General features: G+C 43.6%; 2 protein-coding genes across 2 annotated transcripts in view; both read right to left on the bottom strand.

Annotated features, from left to right (window-relative positions):
* Positions 1-21,963, bottom strand: part of LOC115850333 (uncharacterized) — a 119,259-nt gene extending 97,296 nt beyond the window's left edge. Inside the window, exon 1 of the mRNA XM_070046905.1 lies at positions 20,827-21,963. Within this exon, the coding sequence (XP_069903006.1) occupies positions 20,827-21,963 (1,137 nt within the window). The remainder of the gene's footprint in view (positions 1-20,826) is intronic.
* Positions 1,612-20,230, bottom strand: LOC132598208 (uncharacterized). The gene is made up of 6 exons (XM_070046899.1): positions 20,167-20,230; positions 19,243-19,398; positions 15,859-16,173; positions 9,192-9,282; positions 7,230-7,278; positions 1,612-2,142 (listed from the first exon to the last, which is right to left on the bottom strand). Exons 1-6 carry the CDS (start codon positions 20,228-20,230, stop codon positions 2,104-2,106), a joined length of 714 nt encoding a protein of 237 aa, XP_069903000.1. The 3' UTR covers positions 1,612-2,103.
* Positions 21,964-23,354: the final 1,391 nt, after the last annotated feature.

Here is a 23,354-nt window from a genome sequence, read left to right as displayed (position 1 = left end):
AAAAGCAACAAGAGGCAGTTTGTACTCTTTTGATACGGCAGAAGCCCCCATGTGTCAACTCATGCTAAAAAATGTATATATACACACACATATATATGTTTGTGTGTATTATATGTATATGTGACACACACACATAATTAATCCACAGTCTTAGGCTAATCACTCATTGTGGCAGAAACAACGAGCTGTTGACTACACTTTAATTAGCTCCTCCAGCCTGTAGAGGCATCACTAGGACCAAGATAGGAGCAACATTCTCCATCTCCGCTCGCATCTGGGTATGGTTCTATCCCAAAGAATGTGACCAGAGGTGACCTGAAGAGTTTATGTCTGAAGGATAACGAGTTGATAATTGTAGCTCGCAGCTTCCTCTCTCCTTTCCTTTTTAGGACAAACGTAGAGCCACCTGATGAAGGTGGTGGGTCCCTGAATAACTGAGCAGAAAACTGACCCTCAGACCACCAAAGTCCATACTACGCTCCTGAGTGAGTGAGAAATGAACTGTCCGTGTGTTGCTCCACTGAGGTTTAAGGTTTATTATTTAGTGTTTAACTAACGCATTTTTTCTTTAAACCTCAGTTGCCTTCTCTGTAAAATAAAGTCTTTGCAAAGGATCCACTGTAAGTTTTTTCCATTGCTTATGTTGTTATCTTAGTTTTTAATTCTCAGAAACATTGCGTGCATTTTACCTTTTAAGTTAGTAAGTCTACTTTTTTCCCCACAAAGACGGGTTCTTCAAGCTATGGAGAAGTCATAGCAGACTGTTGCTTCAGTTTAAGATACGCATTCACATATGAGATGAGAAGGGTGAGGACCCAGAGAAACGCCTTTGACAGAGGGGAGTGAGAGCATACTGAAGAATGTTTAGTAATAAAGAATTCAGATGGGAGAAACGGATGGGTTACATCGAACAGATTTGCTCAAAGGAATTCTGGAAAGGCAAATATGTGAAAATGTATAGCAAAGACATGAAATGCCTTTTGGTCCCTAAATGGATTTCATTTCAAAGACGTGCATATTGCAAATACATGTACCATAACACTTCTCTGTCCACTTCTAGAATTTTCTAAAGCCTGACAGAACGTCTGCAGAGAGAGGATGTCATTCCAAGATAATCGACTGCAAGTTACTAAATTAAGATAAAAACGTCCTTAACCTTGAACAGTTTTTAAAGAGATTTTAGAAGAAAGGAGCCCTCCAGGGGGTTGTATAACTATATAATTGTACCCTTTCTAAAAGGCTATTTACAGATACATAATGTTTCACCTCCATTCTTTAAAGTAAAATATAGAATTAAAAAAAATAGTTTGGGGATAATATTTGTTTGGGACAGCAGGCACTGCTAAGCAGTACCACTCTCTCCTTATTCCTTACTATCAGAGCCCTGGTTTAGGAGACCCCATTATCCTTAAGGCTAAGGTGGCCAGTTTAAAATCCGAGCTGATGAGATCTAAGTGCAAGTCTGTTGACCATCTGTGGTGAAATATTTGCTCTCTGAGTTAGACACTGCCTTTTTTTTCTTACTTCATTTCTTTTTTTTTTCCTTTTCTTTCTTCCTGCCCAAATTGTTGGAACACTATTGGAGATTCTGGGGTCACTTTGAAGCTATGTGGACATGCTAGAGATGTGGAAGCTGGAAGAGCGAAGCAACCCAGTCCCCTGGTGATGCCCTTCAGCAGCTGGACTAACGCTAGAGGGTCTATCTCCAAACTTCCTGCTACCCGTGCAAAGTAAGGTAAATCACTCATTCACTTTCTGTTACCTACTAACTGATCCAGAACTCTAACCTCAGGGTTCTAGAACCCTTCTCAGTATCCCATAGTCATACTCATGTTCCGGACTCCTGATCATCAGACTTGCTTATAGCAGATGCATGGGGAGGGCGGGCTCTTCTGGAAGCCCTCATACTTCCTCCCCTACCCCCACCACACACAAATAATGATCTTTATGTCCACTCATCCTTCTATCTACACTCAGAGGCCAGGGCCCCCAGGAAGGCTTCACTGACAACCCTTTACTCCTCTCTACATGCAGAAAGGGTAGAGGTGTGGGCTCTGGAATCAGACTTCCTAGACTTGAATTCTTAATCTGTTACTTAGCAGTTTAGGACGTGGGCAAAGTAGTTACCTTCTCTGGACACCCCTGTAAAAGAGGAACACTAAGTAGCACCTATGTACCTTACTGAAAGGATTAAATGAGCACATGCAGGTAAAGTTCTTATAATTTTTTCTTGGGTCAATCAATTCTAGCTGCTATTGTTACCTTTGACTAATTTAGGGCAGGGTCCCTTTGCCCTCCTTTGGTTCTCTGGGCCCGTCTCATTCACAACACACACAACCGCATACTGCAGAGTTTTGAAAGGTGGTTCTCAAAATGTGGTCCCTGGGCCAGCAATATCAGCCATACCTGGGAACTGGTTAGAACTCTGGCACTGGAGCCCAGCAATCTGTGTTTTAACAATATTCTCAGGCAAATCTGATGCACACTAAAGGTTGACGACAACTGAGAACATCTGTCTCAGACTCTCCTGGAGGCATTCACCAAAAAAGAGTTACAGGACCTTACACCTGACCAGCTGGAGAAGGGCTCTAGTAATTGCCCTGGTTATCATGCTTGTCATGATTTTTCATGTTTTATGTCTCAAAACATAAACGTTTGAGAATCACTGCCATTTTGAATGTGTGTTTCACTTGTCTGTTTTTCCAGTGGACTCTACTTCCTTGCAAGGAAGGTTTGTGAAGATTTGTTGCTGTTGTTTGCATTATTCGTTTTATTATGCTAATTCTAGAATCTCTGGTGCATAGTGCAATCTCAGGCAGGAAGTAGTGGCTCATTAAAACAGGTATCCCAAAAGTCTTAGTAGAACTTCAAGATTAATTCCTTCAGGAAGAGGTAAAATTGTCATTAGATGCAGATGATATGATATTATATATAGAAAACCCTAAAGACTCTACATGAAAACTACTACAACTGATAAACGAATTCAGCAAGGTAGCAGAATACAAGATTAACCTACAGAAATTGGTTGCATTTCTTTATACCAACAATGAAATATCGGAAAGGGAATGTAAAAAAAACAATGCCTTTTAAAATCACAACCCCAAAAATAAAATACTTAGGAATAAACCTCACCAAGAAGGCAAAAGACTTATACGCTGAGAACTGTAAGACATTAATAAAGGAAAGTGAAGATGATTCAAAGAAATGGAAAGACATCACATGTTCTTGGGTTGGAGGAATTAGTATTGTTAAAATGCTCATACTACCCAAAGCAATCTACAGATTTAATGCGATCCCTATCAAATCATCCATGACATTTTTCACGCAATTAGAACAAATAATCCTAAAATTCATACAGAACCATAAAAGACCCAGAATTGCCAAAGCAATCCTGAAGAAAAAGAACAACGTTGGAGGCATAGCCACCCCAGACTCAGACAGTACTCCAAAGTCACGGTAATCAAAACAGCATGGTATTGGCACAAAAACAGACATATGGATCAATGGAACAGAATACAGAGCCCAGGAATAAACGCACACACCTCAGTTAATCTTTGACAATTAATCTTTGACAAAGGAGGCAAGAATATATAATGGGAAAGAGACAGGCTCTTCCACAAGTGGTGTTGGTAAAGTTGGACAGCCTTATATAAACCAGTGAAGTTAGAACACATCCTTTCACCATACATGAAAATAAACTCAAAACGTCTTAAAGACTTAAACATAAGACATGACACCATAAAACTTCTAGAAGAGAACACAGGCAAAATATTCTCTGACATAAATCATACCAATGTTTTCTTAGGTCAGTCTCCCAAGACAATAGAAATAAAAATGAAAATAAACAAAGGGGACCGAATCAAACTTACGAGCTTTTGCACAGCAAAGGAAACCATAAACAAAATGAAAAGACAACCTACAGAATGGGAGAAAATATTTGCAAATGATGCGACCAGCAAGGGCTTAATTTCCAAAATATACAAACAGCTCATACAACTCGATGACAATAAAAGCAAACAACCCAATCAAAAAAAGAGGCAGAAGACTTAGAGACATTTCTCCAAAGAAGAAATACAGATGGCCAATAGGCACATGAAAAGATGCTCAACGCTGCCAATTACTAAAGAAATGCAAATCAAAACTACCATGAGGTACCACCTCACACCAGTCAGAATGGCCATCATTAAAAAGTCTACAAATAACATATGCTGGAGAGGGTGTGGAGAAAAGGGAACCCTCCTACAACACTGTTGGTGGGAATGTAAGTTGGTGCAGCCACTGTGGAAAACAGTGTGGAGGTTCCTCAGAAAACTAAAAATAGACCTACCATATGATCCAGCAATCCCACTCCTGGGCGTATATCCAGACCAAACTATAATTCAAAAACACACATTCACCCTGATCTTCACAGCAGCAATATGCACAATAGCCAAGACATGGAAACAACCTAAATGTCCATCAACAGATGAATGGATAAAGACGATGTGGTACACGTATACAATGAAATACTACTCAGCCATAAAAAAAAGAATGAAATAATGCCATTTGCAGCAGCAACATGGATGCAACTAGAGATTATCATACTAAGCAAAGTAAGTCAGAAAGAGAAAGACAAATACCATGATACCACTTATATGTGGAAGCTAAAATATGACACAAATGAACCTATCTATGAAACAGAAACAGAATCAGAGACATAGAGAATAGACTGGTGGCTGCCAAGGGGGAAGCAGGTGGGAGAGGGATGAACTGGGAGTTTGGGATTAGCAGATGCAAACTGGTATATATAGATTGGCTAAACAACAAGGTCCTACTATATAGCACAGGGAACTATATTCAATATCCTGTGATAAACCATAATGGAAAAGAATATGAAAAACAATGTATATACATATGTAGAACAGAGTCACTTTGCTGTACAGCAGTAATTAACACAACGCTGTAAACCAAGCATACTTCAATAAAAAATAAGTTAATTAAATTTTTAAGAAGATTAATTCCTTCAGAAGAACAAGTACTACACATTCACAAAAAAAGCACCCTTTGAAAGTTTAAATTTCTGAATTTCTTTGCCACTTCCTTAGTTTTGATCATCTGGGACAATATATTTTTAATATTGACTTTTAAAAAGAATTGTGTTTCAGTGTTTGCTATCCTTAGAGAGACAGAAACAGATAAATACAACTAAATACTTATTTTTCAAAAGTCTCAAAAGTATAAGGGAAATGAAAGTAATTATATCTTCAAATGATTTTGGGGTATGTTTCTAATTTCATACTTCTGATGCGATTAAGGATTAAAACTGTATTAAGACATTTGAGACATGCCGCATTGGTATTAAATGCATTTAATTTTGTGTAAAGTGGTAGAAATATTTTCTTCAGCAAACATACCTGTAGATATAAAATCACAACCATAAATCTACAAAAAAGCAAGCTACTGAATGAAATCTGATTGGTTATTTCCCTGCAGTATGGATCTGCTAATAATTTAATTTACTACTTGCTAACAGAAGCCAAAATTTAAATATACATATATATATGTGTGTGTGTGTATATATATCTCTTCAATTTTAAATCATTCATATATATGAACGAGTATACATACACATACATAACAACTGTTTATATATATAAACAATTTAAATTAAAGAAAGTACATCTGGTGGCCTATTTTTTCCCCCCGATTTCTAAAGAACACCATATTCTATTCTAGGCAGTGGAATGTCAATCCACCTTAAGGGTTGTTCAATGAGCATATCTGAGAAACCACTGGTTTAGCCAATGATGTACTTATTGAGGGAGGCCCTAGTGCCACTGTCAAGAGCTTATCCACAGGAGAGACAAGAAGGTACTTGTTTGGTTTGTGAAAAGGAGTAGTGAGGAACGGCAGGTAGCTGCAGGCTGATGACACGTGATGTCCATATATATGTAGAACCAACACACCCATAATTGCACCCATTTTCCATACCCAAATCCAAAGCCTTTATATCATTAATCCCAGGCAAAAATGGTAAGATTCATGTGTGTTACTATCTCACGGCTTCAAGATGCCTATAAACTCATATGAGTATGTCTTAGTTTTATCAGTGGAGGACAAACCAGGCTTCTATCACCAAGCTCCATTCCATAACAGGCAAACCAGTCCAAGACTTCTCTGAGCGCTGCAGGAGAGTCTATGGAAGGGGCGCTCACTCCACTGTGATGCCTAAAATTGCCTTTGCACAGAGCAAACGTTCAATACATGCTGAGTGAATGAATGAGTGAACTGGTGTCATAAAACAGGCTTATTTCAGGGAAATTCCATTCAACAGGCTGGCATTCCTTCCTACCCATCTTAACTGTTAAGCTTGCCATCAGACAAAAATTTAATTATAAAACGTTAGAGCTGAGGAAATTTTAGAAACTATCTACTCTCCCGAGGTATACAGCTTTAATTTAGTGGTAAAAATCACTAGGAGTGACTTAGGAGTCTATCGGACCTGAGTCCAAATTCCACATCTACCATATTTTCGTGAGCAAATAACTACTTCTGAGGCTCTGTTCCATGTATGCATTATGGGATATCATAATAATACATACGTTAATTGTATGACTATCAGGGGATGAAATGACACAATCCATTTGCCATGGTCGGCTAAGTAATTTGCACCAAGTAAGCACTCAAGACATTAGTCAATATTAATAGCGGAGAGATGAAAACAAAACTCTGGGACTGATGCCTACCCTAGTGGCCCCAGTGGTCATAATGACTTTCTTCCATTCAGCCTGCTCTCTTCTCACTACGACTAAGGAAGAGAAGATGAACAAATTAGGAATAACAATTTGAAAATGGTTTTATACTCCCTGAATGAATGGAATTATAATAAAATGATTCATGAGTTCTGCAGAAAAATGATGAGACTTTAGATCTTTATGTTAGTTCTCTACAAAACCAATTTATGGCCCTAAGATGTACCTTCCCACCCAGCCCCATCCTTACCAGGATCAAATATCATTGTAAATGGAAAAGTCAGCAACACATAATCAACAAGCTAAGTTACAAGCCGGTGAAGTCTCGGAGGTTTGATAGAGAAAATTCAGATTTATCGTTATATGTAAAAATAAGACGATATGAAGAACTCTATAATCTATAATCTCTACAACAGTGCTATAAAAAGTAAAGAGCTAGAAATCTATTTAGATGGTTTTCCTTATAAGAAAGCACTTTCTGTATAACTTTTAATGTACTATTGATGAGAACAATTCAACAAAATTCAAATAAATATCTGCAGATGTCCTACAAGAAGAAAAGAACGGAGTTAGATGTGACAGGGGATAACTGGACTTCAGGATGAGTAAGACCCTATACTTGACCTCAATAAATTAACATGAAATACAGTGGATGAGTCACGTACAGAATGTCAGAATCCTAAAAGGCCAAGCTAAGTACCAAAAGGAACATGTGCGGACTCTTAAGAAGGAAATAAAATATTGGTTAGTTGATTACGAAAAGGCAGAAGGGAGTAGGTTCCCTTTGGCTGCTCTTTGAAGAGATCACTTCCTTTTCCCCCTAGTCCTGAGGCTAGGGTGGCATGGGCAATAGAGGAATGTGGGGACTGAGAATCACTTCTACTCTCACCAGAGTGGCTGGAAGCAGATTTTCTTACCAGGATGTAGTAGTATGCTAATATTTAAGGGTTCTTGAGGTCAGACAGAAGGGTTTGAATACTCCGGCTCCATCTCTTGCTGTGGGTCAAGTTTCTTACCTTTCCAGCACCTCGGCGACTTTATCTGAAAATTGGGGATGATGATAATGTCTCCCACCTGAGTGTGAGAACTATATGCTATAGTGCATACGCAGGGCTAAATTTGGTGCCTGGCAAACAGAAAGTGCTCAGTACGGCAGGCGAGTGTAGTGACAATAAAGGCAAAGATGACAGGGGTAGTGCCGGTGTTGCTTCTGCCCCCAGAACAGGCTCTGACTGGGAGAGAGTTAAAGCACCTTTGGGTTCATGGGGGTTTATATATAAGCAACGGTTGATCAGTGTGAGCTGGTTGTCCAAATGATTATGTGCAATCTAAGAAAAAAATGGGCCTCGGATCTGCTCAGCTACTTAATAATATTAGCAGCGGTAGTAGTCAAAGAAGCTAAATTTTATTAAGTGTTTATATGCCAAACAACGTGCTGAACGTTTTAAAAGGATTTACTCACTTATTACAACGAGGCTATACGCTAGGTCCTGATAATGTTATTCGTCTCTTTCAGATGTTGACTGAGCCTCAGACGGGTTACAAAAGCACCTAAGATCCCGTTGTCAGTACATGACGGAAATGAGTTCAAATCCAGCCTGTCTGACTTGCTCTGAATCACTAAGGTATGAAATTAAGCATGTTGCCCTTTGCCTGATTCTCCTTCTGAGGCCTGAATATTTCACTTAGCTCTCTGAGTGCAGAAGAGAGAAAATTCTCTCTCCTTGACCCAACCTGGCATCAATATCCAACTCCCCTTCTCAAAATGGGTTGCTTCAACGAGCAGCAATGAATGCCGGGTCGTGGACCAGTCACCTTGATGACTAAGAGTCAGACACTAGGGAAAGAAAATGCTCTGTGACAAACCTACCCTTGTACAGAAACAAGACAGAAATGGGGGGACAGGGCAGAAGATAATGGAATAAGGCATAGGAAAAATAGCACCTGGCATCGTGATAGTAATAATAATAATAGTAGTAGTAGTAGTAATAGTGATAATAATAGACTTTACTATGCTCTAGGCATTGTATTAAGTGCTTGGTGTAAGTGACTTCATTTTAACATTGAAAACAAGTCTATGGGGATGAAATATTATTAACATCATTTTATAGGCAGGAGTATTGAGGTTCAGGTAATCAGGTAAATTGCCCAAGCTCATATGGTTAGCAAGTGGAAAGCAGAGATTTGAACCAGCACCTACACTCCTAACCATTATGCTATAACCATTATGCTGAAGACATAAGAATTCCAATGGTCTTTCCCCATAACCCACTCCTGCACTCCAGACTTAAATAGTCCAAGATCAAGAGAGAGCAAGCTTGGAGTTGCCACTCTTCAGTGAGTGTCAATCATTTCAAAACAGTGTATTTGCTAACAAGATGCAGTTCCTGTGATAATCTTCTCAACCAGGTATCAAGAAACAGGAAGCAAAGATTCAAGTAACAGTATGTTCCTACTTACGAGGAAGGTGGGACAGCATAGTTGACACTGGGCTTAACTGTTCTGGAAAACGTGGTCCCAGTAGGCATACACGCTGGTACATTTTCCCCACCTACCAAATACAAAAGGAGTATTTCATTTCCATGTTGCTCTTCAAAGTTCCACCTCATTCGTGCCTGTCATTCATCCTCTGGCCTCTTCCTGTCTCCATTTCTGTACAGAAAGGTGCTGAGTCTCTGCTCTCGGATACGAAAAGGGTGTGTTAGGAGAGGGAGCCATGGTACCTCAATGTCTTTTTTTTTTTTTCATCTTAATTCTATTATGTCAACTCCACTGAACTTAATTAGAGTGAATACAGAATTACACAATTACCCTCTGTTCTATTCTTCAGATGTTATATTTTGATAAAATTTACGACATGCTGCTCTCCCCTTGAACACCAGATGAACACTAGAAATGGATGTGTGTTGACATAAAATCTGTTATAATTACAATTAAAGTATAGCTTACATAATGATAGTGTTAACATAAAATTATAGATGTGTAGAGACAACGTGGTCATGCATTTTTTAGTATAAGTACATGCTTAGACCAATATCTGTTAGCGGAATGAAGATGGAAGAGAATTTTGGTTAAGCCACAAAGGCTGTTTAAGGACTTGCAGATAGCTAAGGGGAACTCAAAGACCAGTAAGATAATAATATTTCCCCTGCCATGTTTTCGATTGCAAAGTGAAGGGAAGATGTGAAAGTAAGTACCCCTATGGAAATTACAAGACAAGTACATTTTTTTCCTTGAATACCTGGGCAAATGCATAAATTCTAATGTATATCAGTGATGCAAATTTTCAACTGAGTTTGATAAATCATAAAATAATAATTATACATATATGTATATAAAGCTGCATGGAACTAGACAGTTCAGAATTACTTCTAATTAAAGAGGTACCCTATGACAACTAACTTAAACCTTACAAAATATGGTTCCAAGTACCCTATCAGAGTGAAAAGTAGGAGACTGAAAGGTTTATTGTAAATGTTTGTAGTCATGGTGTCTTAACTAAAACTACTGTGTCACAAATACTATTAAAATAATTGTGACATTTTCTTCACTTTTACTGCAAACAACAAAACAAACTATAGGTATTTTTTCATTTCAGGTAATTATTTTAGCTAACAGTTATTAAATGTTTTGAGAAGACAGAGTGCTAATTGCATTACTTCATTTTATCTTTAAAATAGCGCTTCCATGTAATTATTCTTAGTATCTCCATTGTATTAAAGTGTATCTCTAGTTTAGACCTTTCTTCAGAACTGCAGACTTGTGTATCCAACTGTGTACTCAGCATCTCTACTTGGACGTCACGAAAACGTCTCAAATCTTATACCTCCAAAACTGGTCTTTAATCCCCCAAACATGCTCTACCCCAAACTTTTTCCATCTTAGGTGACAGTAACCACACCTTTCCAGTTCCCCAGGCCCTAAATCTCGAATTCACCCTTGACCCCCTCTTCCTTTCCATTCTTGCATTCAATCTACCACGAAATGCTGTCACAACCTTCCCAATGTGCCACTTCTGAGAATTACCAGCCGCTAGCAGCCTGGTGCAGGCCACCAACATAGACCTCGAGGATCCTGTAGTCGCCTCCCGAGATTCTCCCTGACTCCACTCTCTCCCCACATCCTCAAGGCCACAGATAGAGTTATGCTTTTCAAACAAGAGACAGTTCATGCCACACCTCGGCTAAAATCCCGCCCCTGGCTGCCTACATTTAGAGTAAAAGACACAATGCATGTGATGGCCTCCCAGGACTTACCCAATCCATCCCATCACATATCCGACCTCCAGCCGTCCTGCTGTCTCTTCCTCCCCACTGACTAAGTCAGCCAGGGTGGCCTCCTTGATATTCCTCCAAGCTGCCCGGCATATTTCTGCCTTAGAGTTTTGGGACTGGTTATTCTTGCTCCCAGGGAGTGGTCTCCCCATCATACATTCTGACAACTCCCTCACTTCAAGTCTTTGCTCAAATGTCAACTTACAAGATCCACCCTGACTACCCTATTTAAAATCAGAACCTACCTGTACACTCCTCCAGCACTCCCAACCCAAGCCTCTTCAGTGAGCTTCACATCCTTTTCCTTATCCCGTGGCGCCCATCAACTTGTGACAAAGCATAGAATTTATTTATAACATCCGTTTCCACACGAGAGTGTAAGGAGGGAGAAAGCATGCAAGAAGGAGCACGCAGGCAAAGGCTCTTGTCTAATTTATTCAGTGATACGTCCAAGCATAGAGAACAGGAAGATCCTTGATAAATAGTCCTGAAAAAGATACAGATGAGGAAACTAGTAGTAAAGCTCAGAAAGTTTAAGTAACTTCCTCAAGGTTCTAGAGCTAGAAGAGGGTCACAGTAGAATTCACACTTGGGGATGTCTAACTTCAAATCTCTTAGCCTCTCTGCTATCTTTTTTTCTTCTTTGCGGTACGCGGGCCTCTCACTGTTGCAGCCTCTCCCGTTGCGGAGCACAGGCTCCGGACGCGCAGGCTCAGCAGCCATGGCTCACAGGCCCAGCCGCTCCGCAGCATGTGGGATCTTCCCGGATCGGGTCACGAACTCTCAACAACTGCGCCACCAGGGAAGCCCCTCTCTGCTATCTTAAGTCCATGCAATTCAGGATTTGTTTTAATCAGTGCCATGGAAATTCTCACTCCACTGAACAGGATCACTAACGTGTTCTCTGTCTAGATTTATATATATTTTTTCCATTTAAACAAAGGAAACAGAAGAGGGGAATTCATCATGGGTTACTGCGGTAGTTTTACAGCAATTTTAGCAATAATGACATTTAAGTAATAGTGATATTTAATGATAGCATAATAATAATAAAATAATAGCTCTTAAATGTATCGAAGACGAATCGCATGCTAAACTCGGTGCTAAAATATTTCCATGTGTATTTTGTGCAAAATCCTTATGAATATTCTATCAGATGAGCTTTATGTGTAACTCCACCAGGCATACTTCTCTTATTCCGCTTTCAAAGATAAGGAAATTGATGAGAAGTGTGGTAACCGTTTGATCAAGATGAGACTGGTAATAAGTTGTGAGTATGAATTTAAATTCAGGTCTAACTCCAGAATTTGATTCTCAATCCATACATGAAAATTCTGATAATTCCTTTGATAAGGGTATGGTCTATGTTCTCTCCTGGAAAACATCCCCCATTATGTCTGCCTGTGCTCATACCTTCAGAACACAGTCAAGTTTGAAACATGATAAAAATGTTTAAATAGTGTGCTTTAATAAATGGAAATATCTTCATCTAAACAATAACACAAAAAGGCAGGCTGAGCCCTTTGAAGTGGCTTCGTTGCTATCTTCCATCCAGAACAAGAGAAGGAATCAACAGCTGCAGAGTAAAGAAAGCATGAAACCTAGAGATGGAGGATTCTGTAAATGACCAATTACAAGACTATTCAGCCACACTTTCATAGCAAGAGGCAAAATATTCCATTAAACTGAAAATTCTTCTACCCCTCACTCCAAGGCCCACACAAACATTAATGTTGCATTTATTAGGATGTACTTCCTGAGCTCTATCAACTTGACTTTCAGCAACTGTATTAATACAGTCCTTTCGCTTTGCACATGTATCTGAATGATGGATTCCATGACTGGAGTTTTGTAGAAAGAGTGGAGTGAATGAAGTAAAGTTTGGGACGAGCCACCATAATCCATAATGATGGGCACTGAATCAGGACAAGAAGAAACCTCTCTTCTCATTTATTTGAATGAAGATTCTACTATATGTTTATTGCCTCTGTACAGGGCCATCTGTTGAATAGTGGAAAACAAGCATCTTTCATTTGGAGGTAGGATTTGTGTGCTCAAGTTTCTATGGGCCTGCAGAATTAATCTTGTTTTAGAAATGAAATAAAATGTAATTTCTTACTGTAAGTAGATGTGGTTAAGCAACTGGCAACTTTGATGTCTTTAAATCACTGCAGTTTCAGGGTAGGCAAATCTATAATTATTTCAAGCACTTCTTTATTGGTGCAACAATTGAGCAGTGTACATAGTGGTCAACAACCTGGGCATTGTCAGACGACTCTAAGTTTGAATCTAGACTTTGCCACTCACCAGCTATGTGACTTTCAGCTATGAGAAGCACTTTCTTCAGCTTTACAGTGTGGATTATTACATGCCCTTTGCAGAACTACTGTAAGAACTAAATGTATATGGGCACAGTGGCTCACAGTAAGGGCTCAAATTAGTACTGTGGTCACTACTAGTAGTATTGAAAAGAAATTAGAACTTCTATTCTCATAAAGTGGGATATGTGTCCCTTTATCATTGTAATTTCATACCATTTTACTTTTGACCTTATAATTTAATAGCTTGATCCAAGAAACATTTAGCAGTAAATATAATTGAAAGAAGATTACCTGTCAAACATGCAATACTGTAGCATCAAGTGTGCTGGCACAATACTCTTCCCCGATAATTAACCTGTAAAAATATGTTATTGTCTTCTTTTTAATTAAGCACATTGAACATACATATTTACTGTGCCAATTGGCGAAAGGTCCATTAATTAATCAGTCTAACTATATGTTGCATAAACGTCTTCTAAACATAATCGTATATGTATTTTATTTGTTGGGAAAATGTGTTTGAGATTGTTCTTTTCTGCCTATTTAAAGTAAAAGAGGGTGAGAAGTAGAGTTAGGCTTAATGTACTTTGTACTCCATTATGCCATGAAAATGCTTCTGTGCCCTGGAGACAACAACAAAAGATTTGCTTTAATGACAAGAATCAAGTATGTTCTAAAGCTTCCAGGTAGGAGGCGTATAGGTTGCAGTTTATATCAGAAGTCTTTGCTCTCTCTCTCAACTGCGTCTAGATGGGAAAGATGTGGTCACAAATGCTTCAAGGTGATATAGTAAATGTTGGAAAAGAGGAGGGTAGGAGGCAGAGTTTTGAATATCTCAAACCTGAGCTAGAAGGATTTTATTTAAAGAAAATAGCGGATATTATTTTTCACTTAAGGAATGCCACTCAGCAAACCTGACATTAATGTAGGAAATTAGCTCTTTTAGCTATGATGCTTTCAAATGCACATGGCTGAAAACAAATTCAAAATAGTCAAAGGAAATTTAAAAACAAAAACCAAACAACAACAACCACCTCAACAAACAAGTACTAGAAATTCAGGGATGCAGCCATATTCAGATACAGTTGGATCTGGAAGTTCCAGAGTATCAGCAGGGTTCCAGCTCTCTCTCCATCGCTCAGCCCTGCTTACCTCTGCAAGACTTTATTTTACAGAAAGTCTCTTCTTGCGCTGGATGGTAACTGGGAGTCCCAGAGTCGTATCTCCCCAGCTTAGAAATTCCAGAGAGAAAAGACAATTCTTCCATTTTTCTCTGAGAGAAAAGTCCTGGGGAGGAGTCTGATAGACTTAGCCGAGGTCAGATGCCTACCCATGAGCCAATCACCTGCTTTACTGGAGTTCAGTCCCTGGAGACTCATCCCCGGGGGGGGGGGGGGGGGGGGGGGCGTGAGGAGGCAGGATGGCATTATCTGGCAGTTCTCCAAGAAAAGCCTGCTGTTTTTGTTAAGATGAAAGGGGAGAGGACATGGATAATGAAACCTGTATCTGCTTCTGTAAAATCCACAGAATCTTACTCCCTGCCCTGTGTCGATGACCATGCAGTAAGCTGACCCAGGAGGTCATTTTTCCCACAACAGCCTTCATATATATGACTAAGGAACACACTGGTAAAAGAGTATGGGAGAAAGTCTGAGTATGACAAGTCAGCTAGACAGATATTAACTAAAAAAGCTGTGTGAAAATATCCTTAAAAAGTTGCCCCCAACTCACTCAAAGTCCAAAGTTGGAGCTGGAAATACAATGTCACGGAGTTTGGATAAGAACAGGTTTTCTCCAAGCTGAACTATGACACAGAGATTAGAGACTTCTAGAAACTATACTTTTGCAAAGAAAAAACATCACATGAGAAAAATGAGGCCTAGAAAACTTACATGACTTAAGGTAACATAGCTAATTAATGGCAGGACTGAGACTAGAGTATACTTTGTGTAATTGGCTATGGTCTTTTTTGTTTGTTTTTGTTATCACTTCAAAACGAGACAAACTTAAAGAAAGGAAACACAACCAAGGCTCAGTGGTTGGAAAAGAGATGGATGTGAACGCCCACTTGTTTCTTACGTATAAAGTTACCCCTCGCAGCGTTGTGGAGGAGAAAACGCTGGCTCTTCCCAACGTTGGTTACATACACAAAGATTCCAAAGACAAGACAAGTGCTTTGCAAACAAAGTAACTAGAACCAGCTCAGGCTTCCCCGCGCCGGGTCCTACGTTCCACGGTCAGAACCACCAACTGTATCCCCCCAGGGAACAAAGTGATTCAGAAAAGCTAGCGTCTTCAGAGAAGGGAGAAAACTTAGCCGGGAAGAGAGTCAGGAGGAAACTTGCTCAGCTTCTTGCTGGGGTCTGAAACGATCCCAACAGAGTCCTTAAACCCCTCAGGTTTCCCCAATCAAGCACCCTCGCCTCCAACCTGGGCCACCCCAGAGCTGACTATCAGAGGAAAGAAGTCTGCGGACGCACGGAGAGCTGACCACCCCACGAGAAGGACCTACGCGCGGCCGCGCCCACTCACCCGCCGCTCCCCGGGAGACTGGAGACCAGCCCGGGGTCCAAGTCCTGGGCGTGGCAGACTCGTCGCTCTCCGGGCCCAGCTCCAGCTCACCTCGGCGCGGCCCGCCTGGGCGCCGCCATCTTGACCAGAAAGGGGGCCTCGCGCCGGAGGCCCCTGAGCGGGCGCCCTGAGCGGAGCCGGAGCGCCGGGGAGCCCCAGGTCGGGGCCCTACGTCCCCCGCGCGCTCGCGCCCCGTCCACGAGCGACGAGAGTCCCGCACGCAGCGCCCTACCCTGGCTTCCGCGGAACCGACGCCCCGCGCAGCCCGCACCACGGCTCAGGCAGCGCCGAGGGCGGCCCGGGCGGAAGAGCGGGCGCGGGGCACGCGCTCGGTAACCTGGCAACGCGGAGCAACCCGGCGTCTCCGGCGAACCCCAGCCCTGCACCACGAGGAAGCACGGACCCCCGCACCCGCCGCCCAGCCCGCGCCGCCCCTCGGTCGTTCCGCCCGCCGCTGCCCGCTGGCTACGGTCTTTTCAATCCATGATACAACGTCTATATGTAACAAATCTGTTAAACCCTGAATGTTTATGATATTCAAGTAATCCATTATCTGAATTATTCTTGAAGATAAAACATCCAAAGACTTCTTAATTGTATGGGTATACATACATAAAATACACGTGGAGGTAACTTCAAATATAGTATGTGCCGGTCTCTAATTCCTTCCCTCTCCGCTCTTTTAAAAAATGCCCCTTTAAAAATTGCCCACTCACCATCTGTTAGGTAAATTTGCTGAAACACAGTAAATGAAATGTAAATGACAGAAAACGTAAATGTAAATGTAAAAGTAATTTACATTTTACATTTACATTTACATTACAAAATGTACATTACATTTACATTACAAAATGTAAATGTAATGTAATGTAAAAGTAAAATGAAAATGTAAATGTAAATGTAAACAGTAAATGACAGAAATTGTTATAGAGACTATTCCAAATGGCACCGACACCTGTATTTATGAAATTTTTAAAAGGGTAAGTTAGAGTTGATTGTTTTTTTTAAATCCCACTATAGTAACACCACATCATCCTAGGTGCCCAGTTCTATCCAATTACATAAGATGGAGAAAGAGAGAGAGAGAAACAGAGAGAGGAGAAAGAGAAAGAAGAAAGGAAGAAAACCAAGTACTTATGTATAAAGTGTTGCTCCCAAAGTTTGAGATTATACTCAAGCATCAATGAACAGAAGGAAAACACTTACAAATTTACAAATGTATTTCATTTATGGTATGAGGGACACAGGTTTAGATTTGCAACACGCTCCCACAAGGGTCAAATTGACCACTTTTTTCTATCTAGTTGCTCTTGAGAGAACAAAACAATTGAAACAGATGCCATTCGATTCCAAGTCTATAGCTTAGACCATGTCGCTGCACATGAAATATTGTTCATTCAGAGTCAGCACATAGCAAGAGTAATTTATACTCTCAGAGTGTTTGCTCTCAAGCCAATAGCAGAGAAGCCTTGACTAAAAACGTTCCCATTAATTTCCATTGTAATATATCTTACTTATAGCCCATGAAACAGTGGTCAGGGGAGATTTATTCTTTGGACACCACGTTATATAATCTCTCCACTTTAAGCCATCCCCCACTCGGCGATTATTTTTTAAATATGTTACTCGTAGTCAACATTAATTTACATTTAATCTTTCTTAGCATTAGGAGAGTATTATTTTGTACAGGCTCAGAAACAAATCTCCCGAAATTCCTCCCTGATGCTCCCTTCAGGCTGAAAATGCATTGCAGGGTGGCTGCAGTGACTTAATTCTAGTTGGCAGAGCCCTGGCCACACACTAATTTCATTAGCCTCAAACTCCTGGATTTGAAAGATCCACTGAATATGATTCCTGTCCTCTGACATGTCACTTACTAACCAATTCAGTGTGCATACAGAGGAGAGAAAGGACTTGCTCAGCTCTGGCCCACCGGCAGGCAGATGAGAATTCCCAGTCAGAGACACTGTTTACATCTGAGTGGTCATTCTTGCCCGGGTCCTCATTTTCAGGAAGGAACTTCAATCCAGGCTTTGCTGGCAGCTGCAGCATTTGTTACATCCATTACTATCTCCTTGTTCCTTCTTGCCCCCCAGTGCTTAGCATCCCCCATTTCAGTCACTAAGTCTTCCTTCCCCCAGCCTAGAAGCTTACCTCACCATAAATTTTTATCTCAAATGATAGGTTTGGCACATTCCCCACAGCAACCCACAGGGACTGGGGAAAAGAAAACTCAGATCTCTGGAGAGCTAAGAATTCAACCATTTAGAGGAGTTTCTTTTATACAGGACAGTCTTCATTGAGCTGAACCCTGCAATCCCAGAGAAGATTCACCTACCCGTTCTTTTCTTCTTTCCCTAAAGTGACTGTGTCTTTGAACAATGGGTCTGTGTTCCCCTATTCTCTCTATTCATTTTGCAGGTTTACAGAGGCTGGGAAACTGGGGACTGGACTTACATGCCAGGAGCTTCTAAGATCACACGCAAAAATAAGGCTACGGGAAGAGATTGTTGGAATCTATCTCTGTATATTTGAACGTGGGCAGTGGTTAACCAGGATGCTCACACCAAGCTTATATCCAGCTTGCAGCACAAGCTACAAGTTGGTGCATCCCTCCTACTACCAGCCTCTTCTCAATAAATGCAGGTGAAAACTGGGGGCTCTTTTCCCTCAGCTGTTCAATCCAACATGAATAGCTGCAATTTGCAAATTAGAGGAAAATGACAGTGTTTTCTCTGAATGGTTTTGGTCCCAACCCACACTGCTAATGTTGGCATTCAGTTCCTTTCCTTCCCAGCCCAGGGAACGGGGGAACTAAGCGTAAGGCAAGCGTTCTCTTTTCTTGCAAGTGCCTCAGATCCACACACCAGAGAAGGAATCTGCTCCCCCTGGAATCTTTTTCAGCAAACACAAGCCTTCAGCCTAGTCGGCAAGCTCTCTCTTGACTCTATAAGATTTCACTCTTTTTTCGACAGGCAGGTCCCTCTGCAGTACTGCCCAAGCTCCAAGCGAAGGCACCAAAATAATTTTTAAAATGTCAAAGAGCAAATGCGCCTTCAACCCCCAGAGCTCCAGTAAAAATACTGTGAGTTGCCCCTGTGGTTCTCAGGCGACCTCTGGCCTCATCCTCCCTGCAGCGCTGCCTCCTCAGGTTCTCTAGTTTAAGCTCAGAGGTAAAGGAAGTGCTTCTGGGTTTTGCTTACAACAACCCAGGCTCTTCCTGAAAGCATTACCTCAAAGTGAAGCCTGCCCAGAAGCACTTTTGGCCTTGCAAACATCTAGAGATCTCCATGGTGGCATACTCAAGAGGTGCTAGAGATGCTCGGAGGCTCAGAGGGGCCATACCAGGCTGCAGCTTTAGACAGGCACCCCTCCTTCTGGCACAAACACAAACTTCATACTCCTGGGTGCTGATGTAGTGACAGCTTGAATCACAAGGAGTCCCCTCCAGAAACCCAACATGCTTCAGGAAAGGCACTTGAGAGGGAGCCAACTTTTTAGCTACGGGGAGCATAAGGGTCAGCCAGAACATCTGGAGAAGGGACTAACTGAGCTTGGGTCCTACCAGGCAGGGAGAGAGCTGTGCATTAGGAAAGGATCACTTCAAGACAGAGATGAACAAAAAACTTGGATACAGGGGTAGAGAAGGAAAAGAGAGGCAGAAATTGAAAAGGAGAACATAAAAACAGAGAGACAAAAAAAAAAAAAAAAAAACAGCAGGGAGAGAGAGACACAAGGAGAGAGACACACAGGAAGAAAGACAGAGAAACAAGAGAACCCATAGTCACGCAGACCCTGAAACTCAATTTCTTCATCCAGAAGCCATCCATCTATACCCAGGGCGGCACAGGAGCTGTGGGGCCGAGGCTGCGGGAGCAGGCGGTGAGAGAGCACTGCAGCACCGCCCACGGCTCAGCTGGCCCGATCCGCCGTCCTTGCATCTTCCGCCGTTGCCCGCCTGCACCCGGAGCTAGAGGACCGCCCGGCCTTGCTCAGCGCACCCTACTGCCTCCCTCCAGGCGCCTTCTTGTCTGGCTCTGAGAATCGTCCTCAAAACCCAGCACTGGGGTTGGGGGCTGCGTTAGGGAGGTCGTGGGAAAGGATGGGCACAGGGTGGGTGCAGAGAAAGCGATTGTGTTTCGCAGTTAGCATGAGCTCACCTCCGGGCTCTGAGCTGGCAGGAGTAGAAAGCTGATCGCCCGGCTCCTGCCAGTGGCCGGATCGCAAAGGCAGTTTAGACGGTGCAAACAACTGCCCAGAGCAAATCACCTGGGGGCACGTCTGCCGGTGGCTTCTCCCCGCTTGAGGACAGTCCCCACGCCTTCCACCCCATGCCCTCGCAGAGACAGGTTACAGGTCGGGAAATCCAACCCGAGCGAAATGGGCAATTCACGTCCAAATGTAGGTGAAGACCTAGCCTTCGGTTTAAGAACTGCCTCCCTAAGCGCTTCTCGAAATTTTCCAAGGCAGCTGCAGCTTGTCGGGCGGCTTGGGGCAGGGAAGCTGGGGAGTTGAGAAATGCCTAGTTTCTACGCGTCTTCTCATCTTTCATATTCCTTGCGCCTAGGTGGCTCTCACAGGAGCCCGGCACTTTTACAAGCCTGTTTTGGAACCGTATTTCACTCGAATGCAAACCCATTTAAATCATCGCCTTGTTTTTCGGAGACTGTTTCTTGTCAATGGGGCCATAAATCCAGAATGTCAAGCCGGATGGAGTGGAGCGCGGACAGGGGAGAGATGGAAGGGAAATGAATCAAGCAGGGAAAGTACCTCCTCGGGTGAGGTGGGAGGGATTCGGCAGGATCTCCAGGGTGGAAATGAGCGAAGAAGGCTGACCAGACCCCGCACACCTGGAGTCCAAGCCAGCCTTCAGGATAAAGAGCGCGGGGAGCTACGGCGCGCTCTGCCCCGGAGGGAGCGCCCCCCTACCTGGAAAAGCCTCAGGATGTTGGCTACCATGATGGAGACCGAACTCCCCGAAGCCCCAATCACTCCAACTACTTTCTCGGGCTTGACGAAAACCGGAGGCTCGCCGTTGGTGCAGCGCACTTCGGAGGTGTCCTTCTGGATGAGCGCCTGGACGAAAGTGAGCGACTGTTCGAGCGCATAAGTGTCCCTGGAACAAGTGTCCAGGATCCGCGCTCCCAGCGTCACGTTGGGCAGCAGGTTGGGATCGCTGTTGATCTGGTCCAGGGCGTAGAGCATCGCTTCCAGCCTGTGGATCCCGTTCTCCCTCTTGATGTCGCCGCAGGGCACTCCGCTGGGACCCTTCGCGTGCACCGGGAACAGCCCCCCGAGGGTGACGTCCCCCTCGATCCGAACGGAGTGCGGGGCGTACATCTCCTGGCCGCGCGCCGCCGCCGCCAGCGCGCACAGAAGCACCTCCAGCACGCAGCAGGGAAACTTCATCAAAGTCAGGGCGCGGAGCAGCTTCCCCAGCTGGACCATGCTGCTCCCGCGGCTGCGGCGGTGGCGGCGGCACTGGAGGGGACGGTGGCGGGCCCGCCGGAGTCCTGGCCCCTTGGGGTGAGCTCCTCCGGCGAAGCCCAGGGTCTCCTGCGGGCGAGGAGGGTAGGGGCGCCCGGGGAAGGGCAGCCGGCGAGGGTGGGAGGTCCCGCGGCGCCTACCAGCTTGGGGCGCCGTGCGCTCTCGGGTTCCCCGGCCAGCGCGCCGCGCTCGAGCTCGCGCTCGGTGGCTTGCAGCTCGAGCTCTCCAACAGCCCAGCACTGGGGAGAGAGCGAGGATGGCTATCGCTTTAAATGCGCGTTCGGCTCCCTCTCCTCCTCCGCCCACTCCCTCCCACCCTCGCTCGCTCTCAGGCTCTCCCCACCCTTCCCAGCGCCCACCCTCCCCACGGTTTTGCAACATCACGCAGGGAGGGGCTGCGTGCTGAGGTAAGGGCGGAGGGAATGGGTGGGCGGCTATGGGGCGGGGGGAGTACCTCCGATTGGGAGTTTCGAGGTCCCCAGGGAATCTGGGGATCGCAGGTCGCAGGCGAAGGCTGAGCTCCTGCTTCGGTCTCACTGTAGAAGCCGCTCGCTCGCCCGCCTGCACCCACACGCACATTCTAGGCACAGGGTGGCATCAGCCCCGGACAGGGCGGTTCTAGCTGCGGCTGACTTCTTCCAACCCTGAGGTCCGGAGCCGGGGCTGTCAGCGCCGGGAGAATGCGAGGTAGTCGAAGGTGATGCCGCCAAGCATGAAGGGTAGTAGGGAGAGCCCAGTCTCTACTGCTAACTCGTCTGTGCCAGTTTTTCCTAAGAAAAACACACATACACACAGGAGCCTGATTTATGACCTAAAGAACCTTTACGGAGAGACTTCTCCGGGGCCAGGCACTGGGCTAGCCTGTAGGGAAAGACGCCAACAAGAACTGCTGGGAATGGAAATGCATCTTTGGTCTTCAGGGGTTACTGTGGCCGGAGCCGAATGAAGTAACCCTGGTCTCCAGTAAATCTGTGGCGGATTCGCTCCTTTTCTTCCTTTCATCGCAAGAGATGGAACAACTGAGAACTCTGCAGAGCGCACTTTCTTCTCTGGCGCTGACAGGTGTAAGGCTCCCTCCTACCCATTTCCAGAGGTGCTTTTGGGCTGATGTCAGGTTTCCTCGGGCAGGAAATAGCAAGAAAGAGGTGACAGTAGGAGGAGCAGACAGAAATCTCCCCATCGATCCAGTGATCCAGTGATCCATTCTTTTTTTTTTTTTTTTTTTTTCTGGCTGAAGATTTGGGGGGTTTGGGGAGTGGAATCAGGATGCCAGAGCAGGTTGTAGTGCAGTTAGGAAGCTGTTTTTCAAAGGTGTCCCCTCCTGCAGGTCCAGCCCAAACTTGGCCCAGTAAAGCAGCAAGTGGCCCTAGTTCCTACACAAGGAAGGGCAATGTATCTGCCCTTGGTGCCCACGTGTACTGCTTATGGTGGTCTCTACTCTTGCTGAGCCTTTCTGTTGGAGTGCAGCGAAACTGTCTTATACAGAATTGAGGGCGCAGAGAAAACCAAAACAAGACTATACTTCCTGTTGTAATGTTAGTGTACTAAAGAAAAATGTCCTTGCACATAAACAAAACAACACACACACACACACACCACTAAAAAGTCAGAAGTTGGGAAGTTGGTTGTCTCTTCCACCAACCACCTGTATGACCTTGGCACTTCTGTTCCTGTGCCTGAGTTTTACTTTGCCCATCTGTAAAATGATGAAATTGAATTGAATGTTTTACAGGTTAACTTTTAACTTTCAAATCCTCTGTTGAAATAGGCCATGCACCTTTGGCCATGGTGTTCTTTTTAGACCAATATCCTTTGTTGCTTTATGTGTAGGGCACCCGTTTTTTGATACCCAAACAACACTTCAAACATTTCCTGGTACAGAGGATATTTTTTTTCTTGTTGACCACCCATTTATCGTCCTTCTAGGGAGAGTCCAGTCCATCATTTTCTTTTCAGACATGCCCCTCCTC

The sequence above is a fragment of the Globicephala melas genome, chromosome 12, assembly GCF_963455315.2.
Source record: "Globicephala melas chromosome 12, mGloMel1.2, whole genome shotgun sequence".
NCBI classification, from domain to species: domain Eukaryota; kingdom Metazoa; phylum Chordata; class Mammalia; order Artiodactyla; family Delphinidae; genus Globicephala; species Globicephala melas.
The sequence above is the reverse complement of the archived record's forward strand: the minus strand, read 5'-3'. Positions and strand labels throughout refer to the sequence as shown.